This window comes from Pseudopodoces humilis, chromosome 31 (assembly GCF_049639895.1).
Source record: "Pseudopodoces humilis isolate 2021_Gansu_Grassland_sample_001 chromosome 31, ASM4963989v1, whole genome shotgun sequence".
Lineage (NCBI taxonomy): Eukaryota > Metazoa > Chordata > Aves > Passeriformes > Paridae > Pseudopodoces > Pseudopodoces humilis.
In genome coordinates, this window is record NC_142230.1 from 2530684 (window position 1) to 2548929 (window position 18246).

Here is an 18246-nt window from a genome sequence, read left to right on the forward strand (position 1 = left end):
ATGCGCGGCCGGGCCCGGTCCCCGGCGGGGCCCCGGTGAGGCGGGGCTGGGGGGGGGGCACCGAGCGCCGTCACCGCCATCTTCGCTGGGCGCCGCCGCCGGGGCCCGCTGCGACTTCTCGCACACAGCGGGACACGCACACACACACCCCGCAGCACCGCGCCCGCTGCCAGCCCCCCGCCCGCCTCTGCCGTCGGGGGTCTCCCCGTGGGGCGCAGCGGGTCCTCCCGGTGCTGCCGCCCGCGGCCCCGGTGCCGTCGCCTCCCGGTGGGAGCGCGGCTGAGGCACAGCGGGCACACGCCCCGCGGCTCCGTGCCCGGAGCCCCGACAGTTGCCGAGTCACCGCCGGGCGGGGCCGCGGCGGGCGGGGCGGGGCCGGGCGGGGCGAGCGCCGCAGCGGGACCAGTCGGGAGCTCCTGCAGCCCGGCCGCGGGGGGATCCTCCGCACCGGGCCCCGCACCCCCGCGGCCCCGGCCTCGGCGGGGCCATGGCCGAGATCACCAGTGTCCACCCCGGCTCCGGTGAGTGGGGCCGGCCCGCGGCGGCCCCGGCTGCGGCCCGTCCGCCCCGGCGGGGCCCCGAGAGGCGTCCCCGGGGCCGGGCCGTGCGCGGCTCCTTCGGCCCCGCTCTGGCCGCGCGGGGACGGGAGCGCCGCTCCCGGGCCTCCGCACCCGCCGGCCGCGGGCCCGGCCCCCCGGCATTCCCCCGCCCCTCAGCGCCTCTCGGCCCCCCAGCATCCCCCGCCCCGGTCCCTCAGCATCCCGCGGCCCCTCCGCCCCCGCCGGCCGGGCGATGCTGCTCCCCCCGCGGCCGCCGCACGCCGCCCGCTGCTGGGGCGGTGCCAGCGCTCGGCCGCGGGAGCGGGGCCGGTGCCCGCGGTCGGTGGCGGAGCGGGGGCCGGTGGCAGGTGCAGACCGGGCCGATGACGTGATGTCTGTGCCGGGCCGCGCCGCGCCCCGGCCTTTGTTCGAGCTCCCCGGGGCGGCTGCGGCACCGGCACCGGCGCCACAAGGCGGGGCCCGCCCGGGGCACCCGGGGGTGCTCGGGGGGCGGCGGAGGCGGCGGCGGCGGCGGCGGGGCCCGGGCGGGGTGGGGGGTAGCGGCCCGGCCGGTGCCGGGGACGAGGGAGAAGCCCCAAAGCCCGCTCAGCCCCGTGCGGGCCCCGCTCGGGCTCGGGATGGTTTTTGGTGCAGCCCCGGGGTGAGCAGGGCGGGGGCCGCAGCTCCGGGGGTTCCTCCAGCGCTGAGCACCCAAAGCGCTGCCCCCGCCTGTCCTGCAGCACCCAGCGACCTTCCCTGGGCACGGCACGGGTGCTGCGCTTCCTCTGAACCCCGAAATGCTCGGGATAGATATTCCTGCATCCAGCACCGTTTATCTCATGGAAAACGGACCCGCTTCCCTCTCACCTTGTGTTTCCTGGGATCCGAGAGCCACGTGCTGTCACCATTTAACCATTGGCCACCATTGGGTATCCTTAGCAAACATCGCGTTTAAAAGGACGTTTTCAGTAATTTTTGGTCAAATTGAAGCGTCACATCGGAACAAAGACCTCTGCCACAAAGTTTGGATTTAAAAAAAGCACAGTTCTGCTGTGTTGGAGGGAGGTGTGAGGCTGTGCTGCCACTTCAGGTGGACCTTGGGCGTGGGGAGTGCTCTGAAAGATGCAAAAGCTCCACTAAAATTTGGTTTAGGCAGCTTTAGATCAGCGTAGGGAATTATGGAGACAGGACTAATGGATGGATGGAATGATTATATAAATAGGAGCCTTCAGCCGGGACGAGGGGGATTGGGAATAACTGAGGCACCAACAGGGACTGGATGAGATGAGACACAGCAAACCTCAAGCCACATCACGAGGCTGAGGAGCTCTTTGCCACAGAACATCATGGGAGTCAAATACAAGACTTGAAATAATATTTAAAATAATATTTAGAGTTGAACTAATTTTTAGAGTTACGATCATTCAGTGAGAGAAAAGATTTATCTGGTGCTTTCTGGTGTCGCTGTTGGGTGCTGCTTCTGAAATTGTCCCATCAGAGCTGCAGGAAATGAAGCTACAAGAGCTGATCCTGTGAGGACACAATAGAAACAAAACACACCCCAAGAAATAAGAATAAAAACAAGAATGGAGTTTCAGCATTTTTCTTACATATCCACCAAAGCCTTTTAAGCTGAGTTGTCTCCAAATGAGCTGTTAAAGACCATTTGCCTCATATCAAACATTAAATAACAAACTGAAGTTGGGTTTTTGGGGTGGTGTTTTGTCAATATTGTGAATTCTTCTTGCTTTAGTTAATTCAAGGCTCTGCAGTGAGACCTGGGACAGTTTTCTCTGTGGAATCAGTCACGACAGCCAGCTGCAGGTCACAAAGGCTTCTGTCTAACTAAAAGTGGTTTTTCCAGTTTTGGGAGCTGGCAAAATAATCTTCCCTGAGTCTGTCAGGTGCTCAGTTTACAGCCTCGGTAAATGGTGATGTGGGAAGAATAGAAAAAATCCAAAGTTGTGCTGCTCTCTGTAGCTTCAAGGATGAGGTTAGAAGATTATTTCCTCCTGTTTGTGCTACAGAATGAAGAGGAAAATGAGACAAGTTTATCCTTTTTTTGAACCAGCTGTCTCATTTGGGTACAGCCACGATTGTCATGACAAGGGTTTTTGGTAAAGGAGTGGTTTGTACAATTTGTGACAGAAAGAGACATAGGCTTAGAGGGGGTTTTGTTTGTTTACTGACTTCCAAAAAAAATAAAAGAAAATTGCTTTAAAACCAAAAATACAAAAATAAGTTACATGAAGAGCCTGGCTCTACCTTCCTAAAACCTCCCACTGAGAAACTGAACACAGCAAAAAATCCCCTCCTTTTCCTCCCCTTTTAGGAGTGAACAACCCCAGATCTTTTTGCAGCTCCTTCTCTGCCATCCTCATCCTCTCCAGTCCTCTCAGAATTGCTGGGGGATGTCAGTGCCGTGTCCTGGGGAGCTCAGCACCACTGGTTTCATTCTGTGCCTTGGTAAAACTTCTCCAAAGTCATCCATTAGCAAATAAGCAGATAAAAATAAACGTGGTATTTTATTTATTTATTTATTTATTTATTTATTTATTCTGCCTTGCCATTAGTGATTAACACAGTTGGCATAAAATCTAGAAAATATCAGATAATCCCTAAATCCAAGCCCAGGATTTTCTGTCTGTTGGTTTGGACACTGGATTTCCATGGGAGATTTCATGTTTAGCCTTGGCCACAAGGACCAGGGCAAAACAACCATTTCAGGGCAAAGGGATATTTTAAAAATTGATAAGGAAGGCTATCTCAGATCCAGCATTATGGCCATATTTATTACTCCCTTCCTGTTGTGAAAACACAATTGTGTAACATTCCTGAACAGGGCATTAAAAAAATAAAAGAAAATGCTTCCTGCACATCAAGAGCCCGCGTTCCTATGGAGATGCTGGTGATGCAGGAGCTGGGTTTGGCAAGATAAGGCAATCAACAGTTTGAGATCCTCAGCTCATGGAACACGGGTCAGGCGTGCCTTAGGAGTGTGAGAAATGAATTTAGAAACAGAAGCCATGTCTGGGGAAGCTGTGACAGGCGGATCCCAGGATTAAGAGCACGACAGGACTGTGTAGATCTGCAGCCAGGTGTGCTGGGGCCCCAGCTCGCTCCTCACTGCCTTGTCTTCCCACAGATGTGTCTCCCGTGGTGGCAGGACTCATTGGAGCCACTGTCCTGGTGGTTTCTGTCTCAGTCACAGTCTTTGTGTGGACATGCTGTCACCAGCAAGCAGAAAAGAAGCACAAAACCCCCCCATACAAATTCATTCACATGCTGAAAGGCATCAGCATCTACCCGGAGACCTTGAGCAACAAGAAGAAAATCAACCGGATCCGGAGAGACAAGGGCGGCGCCGCCAAGGAGGGGGGCAGGGGGAACCTCCTGCTGGATGCTGCTGAATCAGGGTTGATGGGACCCAACAAGGCTCCAGAAGGACCCCCCCACGTCGACCAGCTCCCCATCAAAGTTGATTACGGAGATGAACTCAGCCCAGATCAAAGCCTCACTCCAGGAGGGAGTAAAACCTCCTCTCCCTCTTCCCCGGGCGACGACGTCATGCTGGGAGACCTGACTTTCTCAGTGGACTACAACTTCCCCAAAAAGGCGCTGGTGGTCACCATCCAGGAGGCTCACGGGCTGCCCGTGATGGACGAGCACACCCAGAGCTCCGACCCCTACATCAAGATGACAATTCTGCCCGACAAGAGGCACCGCGTCAAGACCCGCGTGCTCCGCAAGACCCTGGAGCCGGTGTTCGACGAGACCTTCACCTTCTACGGGATCCCCTACAGCCAGCTCCAGGACCTGGTGCTGCACTTCCTCGTGCTGAGCTTCGACCGCTTCTCCAGGGATGATGTGATTGGGGAGGTGATGGTGCCCCTTGCAGGGGTGGATCCGAGCACTGGCAAGGTCCAGCTGACCAGGGAGATCCTCAAAAGGAACATACAAGTAAGTCACTTCTGTGCAGGGTGGCTCTTTGCCTTGTGTTTGATCCCAGAGTTTTTGATCCGTGGTTTAACAAGCAGACCCTCAGCCTTGAAGCCTGATTTTTCCCCAGATGTGTGTTTTTGGTGTGATGTGGTTGTGGTTTTAGTTGGGCGCTTCTCTGCTGTGTGGTGATGGCGATTGGAAAAGGTTTTGTCACTCCTGAGGCACAGGAATGATGAATGTTATGATGGATGGTGCCAAGAAAAAAGGCAAATTCCCATCTCCAAATAAAAGCTGATGTGGTAATAGGACATTCATCTGCAAACCTGACTGAGAGAGGGAGATTTCTCTGATCTGACCACTTTAGACCCCTCTACTTGGAATTATTTACAGCTGAATTGTGGCTGTAAAATGTGTCAGCAGAGCCTGACCGGATTCCCCTTGTTCTGGAGCAGAAATCAGCTCCCAGGAATCCCACCTGAGATGGGTTGGATTGGGAACAAAATGCAGACATCTAAAATTTGGTGTAAATGAATCCCAGTGAAAGGAATCCCACTCTCAGTGCCTGGTGTTGTAAACAAAGGGATGAGCACTCTGGAGCAGATGTTTGTGTGCTCAAGAGGAGGAGGAGGAGGAGGAGGAGGTACTTCTGATTTTAATCTTCTTGCTCAGTTGATTGCAGGTCCAAAAGCAAAAGACATTTGGGCTCACTTAGTGTTGCAACATCTTGAAAATCATTGCTGGGCTCTATAAAATCCTTCCTTATGTCCTGAAATGGAATTATTTAACTTGAAATGTTTCTACTTTATGGGGTGTTTAGCATTTTTTTTATTATTAATATTATTTATAGGAGATTCTATGTCAATGACCACAACAAAACAAGAGTTCTGGTAATTACTTTGCTGTTCTTCAGTTCTAGGGGTGTTTTACATTATGATAAAACAAGTGCCTGGTTCAGGGTCTTTAATATTATTTTTTTTTCAGTGCATTGACTGGATCTATTAGAAGTAATAGATTAAAAATAGAGGGGAAAAATAGATTCAGAAAATAAATCAAAGATGCAAATTATTTAACACTTGGTAGTAATCAAAAATTTATTTAGCTTGGTGCCAGATGTGCATGCTTGAAAAATCTGCATCATTCCACAGAGCCAAACTGAACAAAGTCTTTCAGGAGGTTTCAAAATGTGGGATACAGAACTGCATTTAACACTCAGTAATGAGCCAGTGACCCAAGGCAGGCCTCCATCCCATCCCAGTGAACATTCCCAGGAGTTTCTATCTGACAATCACAAACTGAAAATTACTTTGAAGCAGAATCCCAGAGTGATTTGGGTTGGCAGGGACCTTAAAGATCAACTCACTCCAACCCCATGCCATGGGCAGGGACACCTTAAGACCAGAGGAACCCCCAAAACTCTTAATAACATCCTCACCCCCCAAAAAAATCCCTCCTTGGCTGTTGTGTTCTGTATCCAAGGAGCCAAAGATCCAAACATTTCCCTTCCAGGCCCAGGAACTTGCTCATATATTTGTTCTCCTCCCAAAATTGGACTTCCGTGGTCCTTGTGAGTCCCTTCCAACCCAGGAGAGTGATTCCATGCATTTAAAAAACTTGTGTTAAACACACAGAAACCACTCAAATAGAAAAGAAACCAATGAAAATGAGAATTTTCCAGGCTGAAATTCACACTCTGCGTTTTCCCCTCTAAGCTGAGCAGAGGAGCGAGGACAGAACTTCAGCTCAGAGCACAGAATGAAGCATTTGTGCTTCACTGTTCTGAAAGGAGAAAAATCCCTTCCTTGGAGCCTCACTGACCCTCTGCCACATCCCAGTCCCTGCTGGGGCAGGGGGAGGTTTGGGAGAATTTGGGAGAGAGCCCAAAGTTCCAGCAGCTCTGTGACTGCCACCACAAGAGTTCCCACCCCTGCCTAGTGCTGTTCACCTTGACAGCAAATAAACTCCATCTCAATTAGTGCCAGCTCAGTGGAAGTTAACACACACCATCTGGAAACCAAAACTAATTATCTTAATGTTATGTTAATGCAATGTTACTCTTTGAAAGAATGCGCAGCAGGATTTACTGAGATCTGAGATAAAACCTGCTCTGCTTTTATCTTCCTTTAATCTTCATCCTGTAGTTTTGCAGGCTGAACTGATGGTGAGACTGTCAGGACACTCCTGAAGAGCCTGAGCTCTTCAGCTACTGAAGCTCCACAAAAAATCAGTGGGATTTGAGCTCCTAAACCCCTCAGAGCCCCAAAGGCAGCTTTGGCCACATTCAGAAGGTCCCACCAGGTTTCCTCTCCTGGAAATGCAGAGTTCCAGGCTGTGGGGATGCTCAGAGCTGTGGGGTGAGCACGGGGTGGTTTCCCTGCTCCAGCTGAGGCACCGAGAACAACCTGGGGCTCATTTCCTTTAGGCATTTACTACAAGGAAAGGAAATTTCTGGTGACCTGTGTCTAAGATCACCTTGCCTGACCAGTTCTGTGTGTTTCACCCTGCCAGAAGTGCATCAGCAGAGGGGAGCTGCAGGTGTCCCTGTCCTACCAGCCCGTGGCACAGAGGATGACCGTGGTGGTGCTGAAAGCCAGGCATTTGCCAAAGATGGACATCACCGGCCTCTCAGGTAGAAGCTATTTTCTCCAGCTCTGAGTGGGTGGGAAAAAGATAAATCCCCAAGTTCACTTGCAGGGCTTTTCCCTTGTTTTTAGCTGAAGATTTTCACTGTTTACACATTTTTCCTCAAATTCTTCTTAAGGGTGATGGGTTGCTCTGAGTGCTCCGTGGTTCAGCTGTGGGTGGTTGTGCAGACCAGCCCAAATCCTTTCTGCTGGGAGCCCTGGTTTATGCAGGCAGGGTTTGGTGAAGGCAGCAGCTCTCTGTGCTGGATCCAGAACAGCCTGGATCTGTGGGATCTGTGGGATCCATGGGATCTGTGGGATCCGTGGGATCTGTGAGATTTCTGAGATCTGTGGGATCCGTGGGATCTGTGAGATTTCTGGGATCTGTGGGATCCATGGGATCCGTGGGATCTGTGGGATTTCTGAGATCTGTGGGATCCGTGGGATCCGTGGGATCTGTGAGATTTCTGGGATCTGTGGGATCCATGGGATCCGTGGGATCTGTGAGATTTCTGGGATCTGTGGGATCCGTGGGATCTGTGAGATTTCTGAGATCTGTGGGATCCGTGGGATCTGTGAGATTTCTGGGATCTGTGGGATCCATGGGATCCGTGGGATCTGTGGGATTTCTGAGATCTGTGGGATCCATGGGATCCGTGGGATCTGTGAGATTTCTGAGATCTGTGGGATCCGTGGGATCCGTGGGATCTGTGAGATTTCTGGGATCTGTGGGATCCGTGGGATCTGTGGGATTTCTGGGATCTGTGGGACCCATGGGATCTGTGAGATTTCTGAGATCCATGGGATCCGTGGGATCCGTGGGATCTGTGGGATTTCTGGGATCTGTGGGATCCATGGGATCCGTGGGATTTCTGGGATCTGTGGGATCCATGGGCTGAGGCCAACGGTGTGAGGAAAACTGGGAATGGCCCTGGCTGCCAGGGGCTGGACACGAGCCCAGGTGTGCCCAGGTGTGCCCAGATGTGCCCAGATGTGCCCAGGTATGCCCAGATGTGCCCCAGATGTGCCCAGGTGTGCACAATGGCACCTGTCCTGGACCAGCCCCAGCGTGGGCACAGGAGCAGGGCACTGCCCATCCCCTGTGCTGGCTCTGCTGAGGGGCCTCAAATCCTGGGGTCTGTTTTGGGCTCCTCATTTCAAGAAAGAGATTGAGGGGCTGGAGAGTGTCCAGAACTGGGAAAGGGCTGGAGAATTCCTGAGGGAGCTGGGAAGGGGCTGGAGAATTCCTGAGGGAGCTGGGAAGGGGCTGGAGAATTCCTGAGGGAGCTGGGAAGGGGCTGGAGAATTCCTGAGGGAGCTGGGAAGGGGCTCAGGCTGGAGCAAAGGAGGCTCAGGGGGAATTTCTGGCTCTGCACAGGTCCCTGACAGCCAGGGGGGTCGGGATTTCTCCCAGGGAACAGCGACAGGAGAACAGGGAACGGCCTCAGGCTGGGCCAGGGGAGGCTCAGGGTGGAGAGCAGCAGGAATTTCCCCATGGAAAGGGGGTCAGGCAGGGAGATCTGCCCAGGGAGCTTTGGAGGTGTCCAAGGAGGTGACACTCTGGGCTGGGGATAAGGTGGGGATTGGGCTGGATGGGTTGGGAGGGATTTTCCAATCTCAGTCATTCCATTACTCTGGGGCTCTGTGGTCCTGGTGCCACGGCTGGAGGAGGGGGACAAGTGTGACAAGGAGCAGTGACAGACTCAGAGTGGAGAGGAGGAATTAGAGCCAGTTCTGGCCTGGTGTTTTGGGTGTTTGCACTTTTGTTGTTTGTGCTGGGTTTGTTCTTGTGCTGTTGCAGCTGTTCTGGCTTTCCTGTTTCACAGATTTTCACACTCCTGAATCCCCTTAGCAAAGTCTCCTTTAGGATTACGGGGAAATGGTTGGAATCAATTTGAGAGTCAATAACAGCCTGACTGAGAGCAAACATGGTCCTGGTTTTGCAGTTTCTCTGGGCACCTCAGGGGGAATGCAGACTAGGTTTAATTATTGTAGGCCCCACATTTCACTCTTTCTTCAAGGAAAACAAAAAAAAAAAAAGGAAAAGCTGTGCATGTGTATTCTCCAACCACAGGATAAAATTTTCAGTGATGTTCCACCTGCAGAATCTTGTGACTAACACTGTTTATTTATATGATCTTTGTATTATGCATAAGCCCATTTCAGCTGGGTGAAAAAAAAAAAGGTGAAAAAGAGGCAATGCCTGCTGGGCAAGGCCCTTCCAGCTTCAAAACTTGTGTGTAATGAAAGAAAAAAAATCTCTCAGTGCCTGGTATCTTGATTGTAATCCTCCACCAGTGCCTGCATAAAGAGCAGCTGCCCAAGGGCTGGGGGAGGCTGGGGGGAAAAGGGAGGCTTTGTTTGAAACTTTATTCTTTCCCAGTACCTTCCACTGGCAGCATTTCCCATCTGTAAATTATTGGAAGTGCCTGGAGCCTTTGTTGGGCTGTGTCCTGAGCAAGGGTGGGGTGCCGAGTCTGGGGAACAGAGGGATTTGGGGTGAACTCCCAGTGCTGGAAGGAGCCAGCAGGGAGAGGGATTGTTTTTGAGGGCCTGGAGTGGCAGGACAAGGGAGAATGGCTTCAAACTGACAGAGGGCAGTGCTAGACAGGATTTTGGGAAGGAATTCTTCCCTGTGAGGGTGGGAAGGCCCTGGATGCCCAGAGAAGCTGTGGATCCCTGGATGCCCCTGGATCCCTGGCAGTGCCCAAGGCCAGGTTGGAGCCAGCTGGGGGTAGTGGAAGGGGGTGGAATGGGATTTTTGAGTCCCTCCCAGCCCAAAGCAGCGTGTGCCAGTGATTCCCAGCCCGTGCTGGAGCTGTCCTGGGCCGTGTCATTGGTTCCTCCCTCTCCCCCAGCAGACCCCTACGTCAAGGTGAACGTTTACTACGGGCGCAAGCGCATCGCCAAGAAGAAGACCCACGTCAAGAAGTGCACTTTGAACCCCGTCTTCAACGAGTCCTTCATCTACGACATCCCCGTGGATCTGCTGCCCGACATCAGCATCGAGTTCCTGGTGATCGACTTTGACCGCACCACCAAGAACGAGGTGGTGGGGAGGCTGATCCTGGGCGCCCACAGCGGCAGCGCGGCCGGAGCCGAGCACTGGCGCGAGGTTTGTGACAGCCCCAGGAAAGCAGTGGCCAAATGGCACAGCCTGAGCGAGTACTGACCCCCCCTAGGACAGACTTAAACCTTGTTTTAGCTGTAGGACTAAACTACTTTACGTTGAGAAGCAGCAGCTGATTGGTTCTTTAGTGATGTGGTTTTTGCAGGGCACTAAAATTCTAAGGAGCATTAAAAACGATGGGGAATAAATAATAAATAATAATAATAAAAAAAAAAAGGTACCACGAATATATATAACAGTGTAATCACGCTATTGCATGCAAATACAAACTGAAATGAGTATAACTGCCAATATCAAGTTGCAGGTTTTAATACAATTATCTGTCACTATGGAAGTTGTGTTTGTGCCGAGCTGTCTTTGCTGGTATTCACCAAGATTGGCCTGTCTTCATTAGGCTTCTCCCAAAGTTTCTGAATTCTGCTGTTTAACCTCTAGTTTCTTGTTAGTTTTGCCTGCCCATTGGTTCTTGCAGTTCTGTTCTGTGCTGGTTTGGGAGTCCCAACCGCTTTTCCATGTAGAGCTGGGTTAGAATTCTGCACTGGCACAAAAGGAAAAAATACAGGGAAAATGGCACTGGCCTCCAGAGAAGAAACAATTCTGTGTCAGGCACCGAAATCCTTGTTGTTGGGATGTTCCTGGGGAGCTGTGAGGTCACAACATCCAAGACTTGACTCTAAAATCCAAACCCCAACGAACTGATCCTGTTGTTTTTGCCATGTGGGGGTCACACAGGCAGGATCTCACAAATTGTAGGAATTGGGGAAATCCTGCTCAGTTTCATTTGATTTAATCCTGTGTGAGCATGAAGGGCCCAAGAAAATCCAAGCACTGATGTGTCATGGATTGGTAAGGAAACTTTTAAACTTTAAATGTTAAATTCTGCCTGGCTGATAATTTCTGTTTAAGGGCAAAACAAAGCTGAGACAGGGAAAGGTCCTGGAGGCAGAGCTTGTCCATGAAAAGGTGACAAAGCTTCCCTTCATCCATGCTGGAGTCAGTTTGCATCAGACAGGATCCTGCAGTCACCTGAGAGCCAGCTCCCAAAAGAGGAATAATCACAGGGCAAAGCACTAAAAACGTGCCAGACCTGGAATCCTGAAATCCTGACTGACTTCTGAGTCTGGGAACCACCTGCAGGGGGAAGGATGGCCCTGACCAGAGGGACCTTGAGCACTTCAGGCTGTTTTAACCCTGCAGAGTAAGGAATATGGAACAGAAGTTCATAAAGTTTGGCAGCAGCTGCCTGAGGTCTGGTGGTGCTCACACAGCCCCGGAGCTGCCTTTGGATGCGAGCAGAGCATCCTGGCACGTCACTGGATTTGGGTATTCTGGCCACAGCCCAGCCAGGGCACAGATAAGAGTGATAACTGGCAGGAAATAATTCATGGTAACCAGTGCTGGTGAATTGAGCAGAAATAATTATAAGTGAAATTGTTCCTGGGCTCTCCAATGGAAATGCAAAAGCAGAATTGGGTTTGGCTCTCCTGGAGAGCCCCAGGTTTTCAGGAAAACTTTGGTTGCTCCCAGGCAGCCAGTCTGCTCTGAGCCCTGTGGGATGCAAATAGGAATGCAAATAACAGATTAATCATTTTTTAAAAATTAAGATCAGTTATTTACTTAGAGGACTTGACTACTGAATTTTAGATCCCTGTTGGAAGAACGATCCATTTCACCTCCTCTCCCCTGCGATAACGGAGCGAGGCTGGTTCCCCCCGAGGCAGCAGCTCTGTGTGAACAGACAGCACTTTGTGAGCTGCCATCACTTTGGCATCTCTTCCTGAGGCATTATTTTTGGAAAGCTGATTTTTCTCACTCACAGCCACTTCCTCACTGGCCCTCCCTCCCAGGCTGTGGCTCCTTGAGGCTGCAGCTCCATTTCTCAGCAGACACAAGCGTGGACTTTGTTCCCCCTTTACCCCTCCCCATGACCAGGATTTCTGCCTGAGGTTGTAGTAGATTTTATCAGTGTCTTAAATGTTTCTAGCTTGAGCTCTGTGGCTCAGAGCCACAGCCCAGAGAACGAATTCCCCCTTGGAAATTGCTGTAGATCTTTTTCAATCCTAGTTTTTTTTGCACTAAGCAATTGCGTTGCTGCAATTCAAGCAACTGTCACGACTTTTTCTCGGGACATGCTTTGCAACACCACTCCAAAGATCTGACCAGGACTAACAGCAGCAACAAAATTCCCTTCTCCCTTCGGTGTGAAAAGCATGACTAAGCCTAGATGATCTTAAGATTCCTTTAGTTGCAAAGGAAAGATGAATTTCTTGTGAAGGAAACATGCTCAGGGTAAATAGACTTAGGCTATCGGGCAGGTAGGAGTAGCTCCAACACTCTTCTGGAATAATAGGAAACTGAAAATGTGCAGATATATATTTTTTAAAACATAAAATAGACAGTAAGTGACAGCGGACTCACTGTAAAATCTCCCAGGTGTGGTTATTCTTTACCTTGTGTCTTCTATTGTAAAATGAACTTGGACAGTTACAACTTTGTGTGAAAAAAAAAAAGAAAAAAGGCAAAAAACCTAATTCAACCTGTGTGAAACTGCATAATGCTATAAGCTAACCTACATTCTGTAATGCTACCTTGTATGTTGAATTTGTTAACGCACATTGAGCGTGCAAATAAAAATTAAATCACTTTAATTTTGCTGCCTGTGCTGTGTGTGACTGTGGGCAACAACCAACACAACTGAACACTCCAAGGATTTGCTTCTATAAATATGCATTTCTGCTGAAAATGTGTATTGAATTCACAGGAAAAGCACACACAGAATTAAATCTCAGTGGAATAAAGAAATGCAACAGAATCCTGGCACATTAAGTATTAAATGGAAGAGAGAAGAATTCAGGGTGACCTAATTTTGGCCATCCAGCACCTGAAGGAGCCAACGAGGAAGATGGAGAGAGACTATAAAGGCCTGGAGGGACAGGACAAGAGGGGAATGGCTTCAAACTGACAGAAAGGAGATTTAGTTTGGATTTTGGGAAGGAATTCCTCCCTGTCAGGGTGGGCAGGCCCTGGCACAGGTGCCCAGAGCAGCTGGGGCTGCCCCTGGATCCCTGGAAGTTTCCAAAACCAGGTTGGACGGGGCTTGGAGCAGCCTGGGATGGTGGAAGGTGTCCCTGCCATGGCTGGGCTGGGCTGGGATGAACTTTAAGGTCCTTTCCCAACCCAAACCACTCCATAATTCCATGATAACCCTTTTTACCTAAGCCTCAACCCATCCCAAAACATTCAGTAACCCACACAGCATTATAATCTGGTATAATCTGATATAATCTGATATAATCTGGTATAATTTGGCATGAACAGATATCATTAAATTGAATCTAAGTGGGAAGAAAGGACATTGCATGGGCAGAAAAAGAAGCAATTCGACTCCAGGGTTTGTAACTCAGAGCTGTTCCTGGACCCCTGGTGAAAGCTGAATTCTCCAGGGATGTTTTTGTCCATCCTGATCCGTGCAAGACGCAGCAATCCCCCCTCAAGCACGGGGATTTGGCTTCTGGGGCTTGTTTTTCTGCAGCTGCCCATCACCACCACCCAGAACAGCATCGCTGGGCACAGAGCCATGGCTTTAGAAAAGGCCAAACAGCCCCGGGCTGGGTTTCCCCAGCAACAAATTCCAGCTTTAATTAAACCAAGAGCTCCCCAGCAGCAAAGAACCGACTTCCAGAGCTGCTTCAGGTGCCTCAGAATGAGCTTCAGGTCCCGTCTTCGAGGAGCCAGGAGGTTTCAGGCCAGGCTTTGCAAAGAGGTGGGGATGACCCTGAAAAAGGAACGTGGCCATTGCGGCATTCCTCAGCACTCGGATCACAGAACGATGATTTGGGGTTGGAAAGGACCTTAGAAATCATCCAGTCCCAATCTGGTGATCTCCCACATCTCCCACTCTCCCAGGTTGCTCCAAACCCCGTCCAACCTGGCCTTGAACACCTGCAGGGTTGGAGCAGCACCTGGAGGAGATGTCACAATGTCCCCTGCTTTCCCCCTGTGCCTCCTCCAACATCACCACACTCAACACTGAAATCTCTCTCCAGCTCTACCTGGGACAAAGGCAAAACCAATCCAAGTGCAGCAGGGACTGTCCTGTCCCATCCCCAGGATCACCAGGGACAGGCTCAGCTGTTCCAGTCACAGTGGGGATGAGTTTATTGAGCTTGGCCAGAGTTCTGCTCCAGAGATTTGATTTGGCAGCCCAGAGAAGTTGCTGAAGACACAAAATTACCAGAAACCAGCAGGATTCTGCAGGTAATGAATGACCCACAGGACTCAGGGCTGAGATAATCAGGGTAACCTAAATACAGCCTTCCAGGACCTGAAGGAGACCACAAAAACGATGGAGAGAGATTATTTGCAAAGGCCTGGAATGACAGGACAAAGGGAAATGGCTTCACACTGACAGAGGAGAGGGTTAGATGGGATATTGGGAAGGAATTCCTCCCTGTCAGGGTGGGGAGGCCCTGTTTTTTTAGGCTTTTTTAGTCTTTTTAGTACTTAATTTAAATGCATTTAGCATTTAAGTACTTAAATGAAGTGTCCAAGGCCAGGTTGGACACTGGGGCTTGGAGCAGCCTGGGATGGTGGAAGGTGTCCCTGCCCATGGCAGAGGGTGGGACTGGGTGGGATTTAAGGTCCCTTCCCATTCTGGGATTCTGTGACTTGTGCAGGCATTCAAATTTGATGCTCAATCACACACAGAGGTTTATTTAACACTGATATTTCCCCTTCGTGTTCTCTGCACCATGACTGATCAGGGTGCTCCATCCCTTTCAGTGATTTATCGGGGCAATAACCGGAGTTATCGAGCAGTTGGCTGAAACTATTCAGTCCCTGATTATCTTCTACTTATTGTGCAAAATGTGAAAGGGAATCTCTCTTCATCCTTCTCTGCTTGACTCCTGCATCCAGCACTACACGCCTTCAAAAACCGGCGGGTTTCAGCCGAACAGAAACAAAAGGATTTGCATCATAAAAAGAGGGAAAAAAAAGAGAAAAAAGCGCCAACAGAATGGGTTCGCCAAGCCATGAAAAGAGAAATGTTTTTGTGGAGAACATGGAAGCTCAGCCCCGACTCTCTTCCCACCTTCCCTGGCTCTGCCACTGAAAGCAGCGGGATTTCTCCGGGCGTTTGGCACACTCGGGTCTCTCCTCCTCCTCCTCCTCCTCCTCCTCCTCCTCCTCCCTCCTTATCTAACTCCCCGCAGGAGCTGCTGCCGTTGCCGGGGCGATGTGAATCACCGCCCGTGGCAGCGCTGCCTCGCTATTTCCCTCGAGCAGGAGCCCCAAAGGTTCCCTCGGTCCCTTCTTCCCCCTCATTGAGATGCAACAGCTGGATCTGAGCTCTGAACCAGCCATTCCAGCCCTGCGGAGACTCCGTTATTGTCGGGAATTGTCCAAATTGAATTGGAAATGGTCCAAAAAGTAAAGCCGAGAAAGACCCTCCAGAGCCTGCAGGGATTCCTGTGAGGAGCAGCTCGGGGAGCCTGGAGCAAAGGAGGCTCAGGGGGAATTTCTGGCTCTGCACAGGTCCCTGACAGCCAGGGGGGTCGGGATTTCTCCCAGGGAACAGCGACAGGAGAACAGGGAACGGCCTCAGGCTGGGCCAGGGGAGGCTCAGGGTGGAGAGCAGCAGGAATTTCCCCATGGAAAGGAGGTCAGGGCTTGGAAGTGCCCAGGGAGGTTTGGAGTGCCCATCCCTGGAGGTGCCCAAGGAGGTGGAGGTGGGGATTTGGCACAGCTGGAATTCCATGGGCTGGGAGAGCTTTTCCAACCTCAATCATTCCATGATTCTTTGGAAAAGCAAAGCCTGGAGCTGCTGTGCTGAGCAGAGCCTGCGTGTCCGAGCTCACGGGTCACTGCTGTGCCACAGACAGAGCCTGACCGCCAGGGAAAGGATTTACTGGGCCACTTGTAACAGGACAGGAAAGGAAAAACAGCCCAAGAGATAAGTAAAACATTAGTGAAACATTAGTGGCAGAAAACAAAACCAACCAAACAAAAAAGCCCCAAAAAACAACAACAACAACAACAAAACCAACAAAACCCCCCCCAATTCCCAAATCAATGCAATAAACACACACACACAAACCCCCAAACCCTAAAAATCCCAAAGCACCCCAAGTGCTGCTGAGCTGCTCAGCTCCTCCAGCTTCTCCCCAGCAGCAACACAAACCCTGCGGTAGCTCAGAGCAGAACAGGAATTCATCTGCTCCTGGTGACTCATCCCAAAAGGACTCAGCAGCCACGTGGGGACATCCCAAAGCTCTTGGAAAAAAACAATTAGCAGCGTTCCCAAAATAACCCAGAGGAGCCTGGAGGCCTTGGAAGGGACATCGAGCACGATGGGGATGGGAAGGGGAAGGTGAGACCTTCAGCACATCCCCAGGACATGTTGGAGTCTGGGATTCAGAGTGTGTGCCCTTGCTTCTGGTACTTAAAGACCCAGAGAAACACTGAATTTCATGTAACATGAAATTCATGAGCGTGTTTTCATGGTGATACATGGGAACAACTGTTAAAGTTAGATAGAAAAAGCTAAAAGTGTGTGTGGATTAGTTTTCTTAAATCACGGCGTGAAATAGTTTAGAGAACAGGAGATGAGATGGAGCATTTAGGGTGCTGTCTCTTGTCCCTTCTGCTTTCTTCTTCATGTTCTTCTCCTAGAAGTTTTTGGGTGATAGTGAGTGATGGGACAGAAAATTCTGCAGTGCAGCACAGAGGTGATGGGTCATTAAGTCATTAAGGAAAATAATACATGTGTCTATTGTTAATTGGGAAAAAATAAGAATAAAGATAAAAGAACTGTGTATTTCAGGGCCATTTGGTGCATCAGACACAGGGTGAGCCGCAAGGCCTTGTTTGTGCCATCAGAAAAAAGAAATGTACCAGATTACAAAGATTAACCTTGTGTAGCCAGCCTGGAGAGACCTGACAAGTTTTGTGATGACCTTTTAATAAATAAACACGAGAAACAAGATTCTAACGAGCTCGGGAGTTTTCTTCAAATCACAAGAACTGAGATAAGCAGAGCTCCCCACCAGGGAGGAGCCCAGAAGAATTCAGTCCAAAGGAGGCTGAGAAATCCAAGAAGAGACAGAAAAATACAGAAGAGTTGCAGCAGGAACAGAGGAACAGAAAAAAGAGTTTTTAAAGAAGAGTTACAGGACACACTGATTTCAGTGGGACCCACCTGAGCCCTGAAAAGAATAAAAACCCATTTTATGTAACCTCGATTTTTATAAAAATTTCAGGAATGCAGCTTTTCATGGGCAGCTCCTCAGCTTGGTGTTTGTGCCTGAGAGAATATTTAATATAGAGACACCAAAATCACAGAGTTCAGACCTGTCCTTCCTGGTAATGAGGGGAACAAACAGCATCTCAAAAATGCAAAATGCACCAAGTGCGTCCCAGCACGATGCTGCTCCAAGGAGGAATTAAAAAGATGAGATCCAGGCATTAAAATCTCCTCAGGATGCCCAGGGATGTGTCAGTCCCACCTGGGATGGGAATTCAGAACTCTGCAAGGAAGCAGGAAAATGAAAATGAAAATAATGAACATGAAAATGATAATGAAAATGAAAATAATGAAAATTAAAATGAAAATTAAAATGAAAATGAAAAGTGTTGCCTCATGTCACAGGACAAAACCTGAGCTGAAACTTTCAAATAATATTTTTTTTTCTTATATAACAGCAAAATATCAGAGCTGGTGGGGGAAAAAAGTTTGGGAATAGTGGGGGGAAAGAGCCTTTACACAAAAAAGGCACAACCCAGGGGGAAAATTCCAGCGTTCAACCCCACTGATTGCTCCAGGCACAATCAGTGTCCTGGCCACAAACAATCCACAGTTTTTTGGGTTTTTTTAAAATTATTTCTGATATTTTTTGCAGAGAATATCTGTATTTCTAAATAACTCAAATATTGAGCCCACATGAGGACTCTAGAGGAGAATTATTTCACTTTTCCTGATGTTCTCTGCACTTGAATAGCTGGAATACAGGAGAGG

General features: G+C 50.1%; 1 protein-coding gene across 2 annotated transcripts; it reads left to right on the top strand.

The window, feature by feature from the left end:
- The first annotated feature begins 391 nt into the window (after positions 1 to 391).
- On the top strand, positions 392 to 12880 carry SYT11 (synaptotagmin 11). 2 transcript variants are annotated; one of them, XM_014260932.2, is made up of 4 exons: positions 392 to 521; positions 3685 to 4499; positions 6987 to 7110; positions 9964 to 12880. In XM_014260932.2, exons 1-4 carry the CDS (start codon positions 488 to 490, stop codon positions 10272 to 10274), a joined length of 1284 nt encoding a protein of 427 aa, XP_014116407.2. In that variant the 5' UTR covers positions 392 to 487; the 3' UTR covers positions 10275 to 12880. The 2 variants fall into 2 exon arrangements, with proteins under 2 accessions (XP_014116407.2, XP_087924778.1); XM_088068652.1 differs by having other exon boundaries at positions 6987 to 7107.
- The last annotated feature ends 5366 nt before the right edge of the window (positions 12881 to 18246 follow it).